The following is a 12,130-nucleotide window of genomic DNA, read 5'->3' as shown; positions in this document are numbered from 1 at the left end:
ATCAACTGACCATAAATGCTTTGGGGACTCAATTCTAATACACAGATCCATACAACCATCCTTATGCCAATATCACATTGTCTCGGTTACTGTAGCTTTGTTTTAAAATTTAAAAATCTGCATCTTCCAACTATGTTCTTTTTCCAGATTATTTTGGCCTCCTGGGTCCCTTGCATTTCCATATGAATTTTAGGGGTCAGGTTCCTCCAAAACTCTTGGCCAAAAAAAAAAAAAAATCTACTGGAATTCTCATAGGAATTGTTTTGAATCCACATATCAGTTTGGGGAGTACTGCCATTATTTTTTTCCCCTTTTTCTTTTCACTCTTTAAGCTCCTTTTCTGCTGCCATCTTAACAATATTAAGTCCTCTGATCTATGAACACAGAATGTTCCTCCATGTATGTATGTCTGCTTTACTTCTTTCAAAAATGTTTTCTGGTTCTCAGTGTATAAGTCTCACACTTTCATTACATATATTCTTAAGTATTTTATTACTTTTATTTTATTTGTTAAACTTTTTTTAATGTTTATTTTTGAGAGACAGAACACAAGTAGGGGAGGGGCAGAGAGACGGAGACAGAGAATCTGAAGCAGGCTCCAGGCTCTAAGCTGTCAGCACAGAGCCCGATGTGGGGCTCGAACTCGGGAATGGTGAGATCATGACCTGAGCCGAAGTCAGGACAGTTAACCAACTGAGCTACCCAAGTACCCTTAGTTTTTTGTTTGTTTGTTTGTTTAGTTTTTAATGTTTATTTCTTTACCTTTGAGAGACAGAGAGGGCGACACAGAATCCAAAGCAGGCTCCAGGCTCTGAGCTGTTAGCATAGAGCCTGATATGGAGCTCGAACCCACAAACCGTGGGACCATGACCTGAGCTAAAGCTGGATGCTTAACTGACTGAACCACCCAGGTGCCCCATGTATTTCATTACTTTTAGAAAACAGTTTTTAGAAAGTAGTTTTTCTGATTACAAAGGTAATGCTTGTTAATTTTCCAATACAGAAAATACAGAAAAGAAAATAAATATTAACCAAAATGTAGGATGTACTGGAAATCTGTATTTTTGTCTTCACAATAGATTTTTGTTTTGGGAACTGCCTTATCCCTGCTACCTGTCATTCATTCTGGTATGGTTATCAGTAACATTTCCCCAACCTCCTCACCAAGGAAGTAGGCATGTCAACTTTCCCAACCAGACAGCCAATATAAGCAAACACAGGGACTGATCTGAAGGTGGCGACATCAGCCAAATAGGGTCAATCAGAATTCTCCTCAGTGAATGATATGGGCTTTTTGAGAAAAAGAGTTTTTTCTCTCTGGGATCAGGAACTCAAGATCCTGAAGGTGCCAAGAAACCCTGGGTTCTCCTGACATCGTCATAAAAGTTTTTCTAAGAATGAAGCTAAAACAGAAAAAAAACAAGAGATGGGGCCCCTGGGTGGCTCAGTCGGTTAAGCATCCGACTTCGGCTCAGGCCATGATCTCACGGTTCGTGAGTTCGAGCCCTGCCTTGGGCTCTGTGCTGACAGCTCAGAGCCTAGCACCTGCTTCAGATTCTGTGTCTCCCTCTCTCTCTCTGCCCCACCCCTGCTTGTGCTCTTTCTCTGTCTCTCAAGAAAAAAATGAATAAACGTTAAAAAAAAATTAAGGAAAAAATGAGATTAAAAAGAGAGAGAGAAAGTATCTTTTAAATTCCTGGATCTAGCTACGCCTAAACAAATCCATCAGTGGAAATTCCAACTGCAGAACCAATGGATTCCCTCTTTTGCTTAATTCTATTTCATCTGAGATTCTCAAAACTAAAGAGTCCTAATACATATAATAAGATAACCACTATAATCATTTCAATGTACGTGCTTTGTCTGTCTTTTGAAAACAGATTTCTTGAGCCTTCTTTTAGGTTTTTTTCCAGTTTATTTATTATTTTGAGGGGGAGAAAACGAGAGGGGGAGAGGCAGAGAGACAGGAAGAGAGAATCCCAAGCAGACTGCATTCTGCCAGCACAGAGCCCAACTTAGGGCTCAATCTCATGAACCATGAGATCATGACCTGAGCCCAAACCAAGAGCCAGACACTTAACTGACTATGCCACTCAGGTGCCCCTAGCCCTCTTTTAAACAACTTTTTTTTTTTTTTTTTTTTTACATTTTATTTATTTTTGAGAGAGAGAGAGAGAGAGACAGAGCACAAGTTGGGGAGAGGCAGGGGGAAAGGGAGACACAGAATTCGAACCAGGCTCCAGGCCCTGAGCTGTCAGCACGGAAATCGATGCAGGGCTCGAACCCACAAACACGAGATCATGACCCGAGCCAATGTCAGACGCTTAACTGACTGAGCCACCCAGGCGCCCCATCCCTGAGCCTTCTTTTAGAAGTGACTTAGTACTGTTACACTGTACATTCACACTAAGTGACAAATACCAATGGCAACTATAATAACGGTTAATATATCCTTCTGGAACTACTTACAACAGCCACAGCACACATAAGTGTTAAAAAGCTGGCCACAATTGCTATTCTCCTCAGCAGCCACATACACATAGATAATTCAGCAGGAAATAAAGTACCTTCTTTCTCTTGCAGAAGAGTCCCTCTTGACTTCCATTTCTGCCTGTTTGGCCAACAAAGCAGCAGCTTTAGCAGCTTCTACTTCTTCCTTTGTCTTTGCAAAACGAGCAGCTCTCTCTGCACGGTCCTTTAAAACAAGTGTCAGACACTATCTTTCACTGCTAGAGTGATGTATTCACACGTTTCTATTTTTTAAATTTAAAAAGATTTTTTTAATGGTTATTTATTTTTGAGAGAGAGAGAGACAGAGCATGAGGGGTGGGAAGGGGTAGGCAGAGAGAGAGAGGGAGACAGAGAATCCAAAGCAGGTTCCAGGCTCCGAACTGTCAGCACAGAGCCTGATGTGGGGCTCAAACGCAACAACCGTGAGATAATGACCTGAGCCGAAGCCGGACACTTAACTGAGCCACCCAGGTGCCCCTCAATTTTTTTTTAAGTAGGTTCCACACCCAGCATGGAGTCCAAGGTGGGGCTTGCACTCATAACCCTGAGATCAAGACCTGAGCCGAGATCAAGAGTTGGACATTTAACTGAGCCACCCAGAGCCCTATTCACATGTTTCTAAACACAACGAACAAATACAAATATGTGTGAGATTCCTTAAAGTCAACTGCAGACTTTTATCACTCTGGATCTGGTATTTTTTAGTTTTATTAACTATCAGGGACCAGAGTTGTTTATTAAACAAATGTGCTTCTGTTCACTACTCTATTGCCAGAGCCTGGAAAAAGGCCAGGCACACAGTACATAATCAATAAATATTTGCTGAGTAAACAAGTGAACAACAATATTAAGGTAGAATTGGCTTTCATATGTATTACAACTGCTTAATTTTAAAAGCAGTTGTGGGGCACCTGGGTGGCTCAGTCAGTTAAGCATCCGACTTTGGCTCAGGTCATGATCTCATGGTTTGTGGGTTCGAGCCCCACATTGGGCTCTGTGCTATCGAAGCCTGCTTCAGATTCTGTGTCTCCCTCTCTGCCCACCCCCCACAATTCTCACTCTGTCTCAAAAATAAATAAATGCTAAAAAACAAAAACAAAAACAAAAACAAACCAGTTATAGCAAAACCATCCTAACCTCCTACTTGATGTGTCTAAATCTTCTGAATGTCCCAAAAATGGAATGGCTGTGACTATAGAAGACTGCTAGGTAACCAGTTCTAAGTTTCTTTTCCAGGGAATTGTTTTTTTTTTTTTAAGGCAGATTGCCACAGGCAGCACCACTACCTACTACCTACTTGGACTGCTTCTCCTACAAATGGATCTTGAGAGCCTGTCTGGAGGTTCCAGCAGGGGAGCACAGCTACCCCTGATCTAAGAACAGTCCTCCTCTATCAGGGAAGGTCCATCGTCTTCAACCAAGGGCACAGCTTCAGGAGGGATGCACATGGAATGGTGAGGAAGGGGACACCCACCTAGCCAGCCAGATCAGCCAAATCAACCCTGGCAATCTACAGGGTGACAGATGTTGCAGCCAGATCACCCTCACATTCCTAAGGAATCTTTGAAAACTACCTTTGACAATGGATAAAATTTATAACATAACACGGAGAAAAATTACTTTGAAAAAAATCACCTCAATTTTTAATCTCTTTTTATTCGGTTGTTATTTTAATTCAGTATAGTTAACACAGTTATATTACTTTCCAGTGTACAATATAGTGATTCAACAACTCCAGTGCTCATCCAACAGGTGCACTCCTGAATCCCCATCACCTGTTTCATCTATCCCCCACCCACCACCCCTGTAACTGTTTGTCTCTATAATTAAGAGTCTGCTTCTTGATTTCTTTTTCCTTTGCATGTTTTGTTTCTTAAATTCCACAAGTGAAATAATATGGTGCATGTCTTTCTGACTTATTTTGCTTAGCACTGTTACTCTCCAGCTCCATCTAAGTTGTTGCCAATAGCAAGATTTCGTTAATCTTATAGGTGAATAATATTCCACTGTATACATATATCACATCTTCTTTATCCAATCCCAATTTTAATCCTAACTGTATTTTAATCCAATATACAGTTTCTACTAAAAGGAAGCTGAAATTGGAACTCCTGGGAGTCACTAAAATCTATTCTTTTTGTGTGCACAGTCTGGTAGTAAATCAAAACCACTGTGCACAGAACAACAATTTCACAAATGTACTAGAGTCAAGCATTAAAAATAAACTTACTACTCACCAAGGCAATTTGCTGTTTTATACGCTCTCGAGCTGCCCTATCTTCTGCCTTTTCTCTGTTTCTTTCCTCTAACATTCTTTTTGTTAATTCTTCCTCTTGCTTTCTTTTATAATCCAACATTTCTTTTCCAGTTTTTCTCCTCTCAATTTCCTTCTTAATTTCTCTCTGCATTAAAAAGGAAGTTAAGCTTTATGAACCAAAAAGATAATTTAATAATCTGCCTTAGGTATTATTTTATATACAGGGAGAGCTGGTTGTAGGGTATAGCTAAAGGAATAAAATAACTTCATAAAATGTAAGGGTCTAGAAGAATTTGCTAACAGCATGGGTTAATGGTCAAATGTCTGTCAATTTGTAAATCTTAGCCAGCAGTTCTGTTAAGGTTATAAAATGTAGTTTGTAATGTAATTTGAAAACAAACAGAATTACAGGTCTCTGGTTTGTAAAGTAAATATGTTACCATATAAGGACACTAAGATTGCCCTTTGTTTGGCATAAAGAACTGATATTAGACCCTCAAAGAGATGATGCAGTTTAGGTGCACATGATGGGAAAACAATGGTGCACCAGAATGTAGCAATACCAGAGGAAAAATTCAGCAAAATACCTACAAATTTCTTTTCCATAAAAGGGAACTAAGACTTTGGTCTGCATCAACGTCAAACAATTTTAGTTCAAGTCCATCTATTCTTAGTGTAAAAGACTCACTGTAGAGGGAAAGAAGATTGTCCAACTTATTCCTAGCAATTTACAACAAAAGCACAAAAAAGTATACACTATTATCCTACTACAGACGCCAGGTAATTTCCTTCACTGTGCTTCAACACTAAACTTTAACCAGAAAGCCATCCTAAGTCTGCCAAATCGAGCAGGAAGTCAAACATTCCCTCACCTAATAGGAGAGTAAAATGATGCTAGGTACATGAACTTTACCTGTTCCTCCTCTTTCCTTTTTTCTTCTCTCCTTTCTTCAAGTTTTTTAGTGAGTCTGTATGTAAAACGTTTTTAAAAAATACATTAATGGAGAGCCATCATATTAATATGATATACATTTGGGAAATTCATTTAACTAAAACTGGGGAAATGTAGTGACAAACAAAAAAAATCCTGAAGGCAAAGCAACAAGTCATCTCCCTGGCCTCTGGCCCCAAGAGACATCTATGAACAGTCAGTGGGAGCCAGCCTATCAGAAGCCTATTCCGCCTTCTACTTCTTAACCATTAGTACCCCTTCCCCGCAAGGTATCTGATACAGATTTGAAAATACACATACATGTCTTCAAATAAGTACATAAATCAATGACTTACAAATGCTTTTTCCCCCTTACAATAGAAGTAAACAGCAATATAGCACAAAATTAAAAGTAAAAGCAAAAAACCAAAGGCTAGCATTTATAAAAACTAGTAATACCAAAATTGATTCCCAACTATAAGTTCATAAGTAAAAAGTTCATAAGTAAAAACTAACAATTATGAAAGCAGGCAATAGTAATGGTTGCACAACCTGGTGAATACATTATAACCCAGTGAATTATACACTTTAAATTTTGTGGTATGTAAATTACCTCAATTTTAACAAATTAATGGTACTTTCTCAGAGGGATTTTAGTTACAAAGATATAAGCATTTGTTAAAGGTCAGTTGAACAACCTGTGCCAGAAATCAAGGGAGTGCTCAAAGAATGATAGGGACATACATTAAAGGACAGAAAACCAAGCATGCAGAGGATGTCACTAGCCAAATGTAGGGCAGCGTGTGCACCAAAAAGAATCATAAGAGAAATGAACTGTAAAAAAAAAAAATGGGGGGGAAAAAAAGAAAAAGATCCATAAAACATTTTACCGCTAAGGGGAGTTATAAACTGGTTATGTATAACCACTTTGGAGAACTATTTGGCATGTATCTACGACCCTTTCCCCACTCCTGCAAATACACCCAAAAGATACATCCACTGAGACATGTAAAAGAATGTTCATATAGCAATCCAATTCATAAAAGCCCCCAAAATGAAAACAGTTTTAAAAAATCCATCAACAGAATGGCAATGAGAATGTGCCAATTATTGCCACATGTACCAGCTCAGAAGAGTCTGAGCAAATGAGGTGATTCCATAATGAAGTTTACAAACAGGCAAAACTCATCTATAGTGTTAGATTCAGGACAATGTTTATTTGGGGGAGGGAAGTCGTCATCGAGAAAGGGTTATTAGGCCCCTAGTGCATGTAGTACACTATTTGGTAACTAACTAGTAAGTTTACTGAAAAAAAAAAAAAGGGGGGATAAAAAGCAAGAGGAGGTGGATCAAAGCACTTCTCTAAAGAAGAACGCTAGCTAAGAAATATGTAAGGTAAGAAAGAAATTAGAAGGTATGAAATTAGAAAAATCACCATTTCCAACTACCAGTGAAATAAGTGATACAAGCAAAATCAAAAGATGCCAAAATCACTGGTTGAAAGTTTCTGAGGAACAGCATATATTCACTGTTTCAAAGAAACACCCTATAAATAATTTTTAATTCGTGAAAAGGTATCTTTCTAACTGAGAATCCAAGAGATACCATCTTAACAGTTAAATTTAGTATCACCAAAAATGCATACATCTGATATCAGGTGCCTCCTGATGTAATGAGAAAGACAAATCATTACCTAGGTAATGTTCTCTAACTTAGAATGATGAAACAAGGACTGGATCAAAGGACATTCTAGAAACAGCCTAGACTCTTTTAAAGAATGTCCAAGCTGTGAAAAATAAAAACAAATACAAGCAAAACAAACGAAATACTTTGAATTAGAAGAGACTAAACTAAATTCAATGAATGACCCTTGATTGGATCCTGTATCAGGGAAAAAAAGTTATAAAGGACATTATTAAAATAATGGGCAAATATGAATGTGATTGCTTATCAGATAATCTTACTGTATAAATTCACAATTTGGGTGTGACAATGGTATACTAACATCTGAAAATGTCTTTAATTGCATATAATTTGCACAATTCTCTTCAGAGAAAAACAGTTATTATTTTGTTCTAATCTAGTTGAAAAGTCCACTGCATCTTAATGACAAATTGACTGTTTCATCACTCCTGCATCTAGGAATCTACTGCTAAAGGATGTTTGTTGGCCTGAGGGATGGGGAAGGGCATAAGTCAGTGGGTACAGACCCTCAGGCCCCCTCCTAGGCTGGAGCCCCTACTGAGAGCCTGTAAAACCACAGTCAATATTTTTATTCTTAACAGATAGAGATACATACTCAAGTATTTAGGGTAAAATGAAATGGTGCCTGCAACTTTCAAATGAATCAGCAAAAAAGTCATTATACTTTTAACTTTTTGAGGCTTGAAATCTTTACCAAAAAAGAAAAAAAAAAAAGGGTTGGAAGTGATGGTACTACATATTATCTTTCCCAAAGAATTATGTCAATTTTTAAACACAATGACATTTAAAAAAATAATCAAAATTTAACTAAAAGGCTTATTTTTTCACATGAGTCACTAAAAGATTCAAATTTCAGGGGCATCTGGCTAGATCAGTCAGTAGACTATGTGACTGTTGATCTCAGCGTCATGAATTCAAGCCCCACCTTGGGCACAGATACTAGTTTAAAAGAAAGATGCAAATTTCACATCTTTTAGCTTTGAAAACACTATATATATTTTAATATTAAGAAGAAAAATTGGTACCTGCCAATTCCAAATCATCAACCTGTTGTTGTTTTTTTTAAAGTTTATTTGTGTATTTTGAGAGAGAGCGAGTAAGGGAGGGGCAGACAGAGAGGGAGAGAGAGAATTCCAAGCAGACTCCACACTGTCAGCACAGAGCCCGAGGTGGGGCTCAAACTCACAAACCATGAGTTCGTGACCTGAGCTGAAACCAAGAGTCAGATGCTTAACCAACTGAGCCACCAAGGTGCCCCCAACCTTTTTTTTTTTTTTTAAGGTTTATTTATTTTTGAGAGAGAGGGCACAAGTTGGGGAGGAGCAGAGTCAGGGAGACAAAGGATCCAAAGCAGGCTCTGTGCTGACAGCAGTGAGCCTGATGCAAGGCTCAAACTCAAACTGTGAGATTATGACTTGAGCCGAAGTTGGATGCTCAAACAACTGAGCCATCCAGGTGCCCCTCAATCTGTGTTGTTTTTTAAAAATTTTTTTAATGTTTATTTTTGAAGGCGAGACAGGTAGAGTGTGAGCGGGAGAGGGGCAGAGAGAGAGGGAGAAACAATCCGAAGCAGACTCCAGGTTCCTAGCTGTCAGCACAGAGCCCAACCCAGGGCTCGAACTCACAAGCCATGAGATCATTACCTGAGCCAAAACGCTTAACCGACTGAGCCACCCAGGCACCTCTCGATCTGTTTTTTAAAAAATCAAGTTTACTTCCTTAAGATGGTTTAGATGGATTTTTTTCTCAATATGTATGCAATAGGATGAGAGTTTCTGAGTTGACATCAATTTGGTTTAATCACCTTGCCCCCTAACAAAATTACTTTTCCCTGAAGTCAGATAAGAAAAAAACCCAAGATCTAGTGGGAACTACTTAGGTTTCCAGAAACTTGGTCTCAGAAAACAGATATAGCTTAAGAGGAAAATAAGAATCCTACATTTGCTAATCTATCCTGCCAAATTTTAAGGCTGAGTTTTTAATTTGTAGGACTTAGATTTTAAAATATCAAAGTTAGGGGCACCTGGGTGGCTCAGTCAGCTAAGTGTCTGACTTCGGCTCAGGTCACGATCTCACAGTTTTTAAGTTTGAGCCCTGCATCGGGCTCTGTGCTGACAGCTCAGAGCCTGGAGCTGCTTCGGATTCTGTCTCTCCCTCTCTCTGCCCCTCTCCTCCTCCCCAAAATAAACAAACATTAAAAAAAATTTTTTTTAATATCAAAGTTAGAGGAAGAATACATATATTTTGCTTTATAGAGTTTGGTATTACAAAATTCTATAAAAATCAGATTACACCACAGGTATTTGATGTGTACAATTTTTCTGGGCTATGAAAAGGCACCACAGATCAGTTCTATAAGACAGGGAAACTAGCAGCACATTAGGGTTTTAGAGTTCAATAACCTGCAGAGCATGGGTGAGTCAAAGGCATAAGAGCACTACAGTCTATGACAAGGCATGTTAAAGATGAAGGCAATTTGAAGGATATAAATGATAAGCTAAGAGGTCATTTGGGATAGGAGTATTATATGCTATTGTTTTTAGTTGTTGATAAACAAATTAGATTCCATAAAACAAACAAAATTCCTAACTGGATATAACTCAGATGAATAGAATATAGGACCCCAGGGCATGAATCAGTCAGTATTAGGGCCTAGGCTTTATTGGTTAACTGACCTGATAAATTAATCTCAGCAATAATTTGAAGTGTATATATGATTTTAATTATATGACCTAGATTTTTCAAAAGGTGTTTAAACCAAGAACAGTCACTTCCCAATGAAAACTGTTTCAATGGTAAGTATGCCAACATTTCATCCAATTTCAACATTTAGTATCCTTTTAAAAAAGATTTTTTTTTAATGTTTTTTCATTTTTGAGAGACAGAGCATGAGCTGGGGAGGGACAGAGAGATAGGGGGAGACACAATCTGAAGGAGGATCCAGGCTCTGAGTCGTCAGCACAGAAGCCCAATGCAGGCTCAAACTCACAGACTGCGAGACCATGACCTGAGATGAAGTCAGATGCTTAACTGACTTGAGCCACCCAGGCACCCCTAGTATCCTTTTTTAAAAGGCTCTAGCCCACATACATTTCATATAACGGTTCTAAAAGCATACGGTTTAAAAACACATAAATGTATGTATCTCCAAGAGTAAAGTTGTTTGTTTTTTTGTTTTTTTTTCAGTTTAAGGATCTCGACTTGTAAACCCATTCTGTCCTGATATTTTAATTATAAGAGTAAAAATGCTCAATGAAGACAGTTTGGCAACCTCAGAAGAAAAAAAAAATCCCTAATTCCCCTTTCAAAGATATTAATACAAACATTTTGTTGTGTGTCTTAAACTAACTTTACTGGCTCATTATACTATATATAACACACATACACTAGTGTAAATACATATGGTAAGTATTTTTTAATTAAAGATGGTGTATTATATCCTCTTTGCAGAACCATGCAGGCAGACATGGGCAGACACTCTCTTACATAAGAATGGAAGCTATTAAGAAACAACAGAAACTCCCCTTATCTACTGCAGTTAAATAGCACCTAAGCCTACCCTACAATTAAGGGCTATCTGCTGTGTTTCTTCTCATTCCCCTCAAATCTCCAAATTCTTTTCTCATCTTTTACTGTCACATCACCCCAACGTGATGCAAGGACAGATGCATAGAGGTAGATTTGATGTTAGCAAAACAGAAAGAAACAGAGAGGATGAACCACTGGGAACTTTGGTTCCCTGCAGCTGTTCTTTGAGCCTTCTACCACTTCTCACCACCATAGTGGTGAGATCTATCCTTTTTAGCTCAAGATCTTGGCCTGCTGGGACTCCTAGAAAGAACCATCAGAATCTAGGTTTTGCTGAAATGAAGCTGATTCTTAGTCATGAGCAAAACCAAATACCCAGTATTCGTAATCATCTTGAAACTTGTTTTCCTGTAGAATCTATGTGAACAAGAAACTGTCAAGTCTAAGGCATTTTCTTAACTTCCATATAACACTAAATGGTGTTAGGTCAGGATTAAAAAATATTCTTGCTTTATCCATTTACCATTAATTCATGTAACTTAAGAACCATAGTATACAGGACTCTAATTTGGTAATTTCTGTATTATTAAAAATATAAAACTACAAGCCACAAAAAGTTATAAATCTGTATCTGATTAGACCAAGTAATAACACATGACGTTTAATAGACATGCACTTATGCAGAACCCAGACTCAGTATACAGTCATAAAAGCAAGTGAAGTTCTTCCCATCTGGAACTTACTATCCTATGGTAGAGAGAGATCAAAGCAGAAGTGACAGACGGAAACATACATGTACCAAAAACCAGCAAAAAAGATTCTTGGGCTGATCAGACCTAAAGCTGACTGATGACTTAAGAGATACTCAACTTTACTTCTAGAATGTAGTCTTTATGGATACAATTAAGTTGGTCAGGTAATAAAAAATTTCAACCCAGGATTCTGAAACTTCATTTGTGAAATTTTAGCTTTTATTCAAATTAATGAAATAACTGAAAACCACTGTCTTTTCAAAATACTATTTGCAAAAATAAAAGCAAACCTTTCCACTCTGACAGTCAGGTCCTCTGGAGGTCTCTGATTTGAACATCCACCAGGCTCCTGAGATGGACTGGCATGGCCTGAACTCTCTCCTCCTTAGTTATTTAATAAAAAGAAATAAGAAAATATTGCATTTAATGCCGATTTTTAAGAAACAT

General features: G+C 38.0%; 1 protein-coding gene across 1 annotated transcript in view; it reads right to left on the bottom strand.

Annotated features, from left to right (window-relative positions):
• UBXN4 (UBX domain protein 4) overlaps positions 1–12,130 on the bottom strand; it is a 43,435-nt gene that overhangs the window by 9,268 nt on the left and 22,037 nt on the right. Inside the window, exons 6-9 of the mRNA XM_043573320.1 lie at positions 11,974–12,067; positions 5,682–5,736; positions 4,749–4,913; positions 2,568–2,695 (exon numbers count right to left, since the gene is read on the bottom strand). Of these exons, the coding sequence (XP_043429255.1) occupies positions 2,568–2,695; positions 4,749–4,913; positions 5,682–5,736; positions 11,974–12,067 (442 nt within the window). The remainder of the gene's footprint in view (positions 1–2,567; positions 2,696–4,748; positions 4,914–5,681; positions 5,737–11,973; positions 12,068–12,130) is intronic.

The sequence above is a fragment of the Prionailurus bengalensis genome, chromosome C1 (genome assembly GCF_016509475.1).
Source record: "Prionailurus bengalensis isolate Pbe53 chromosome C1, Fcat_Pben_1.1_paternal_pri, whole genome shotgun sequence".
Taxonomy (NCBI): Eukaryota; Metazoa; Chordata; class Mammalia; order Carnivora; family Felidae; genus Prionailurus; species Prionailurus bengalensis.
The sequence above is the reverse complement of the archived record's forward strand: the minus strand, read 5'-3'. Positions and strand labels throughout refer to the sequence as shown.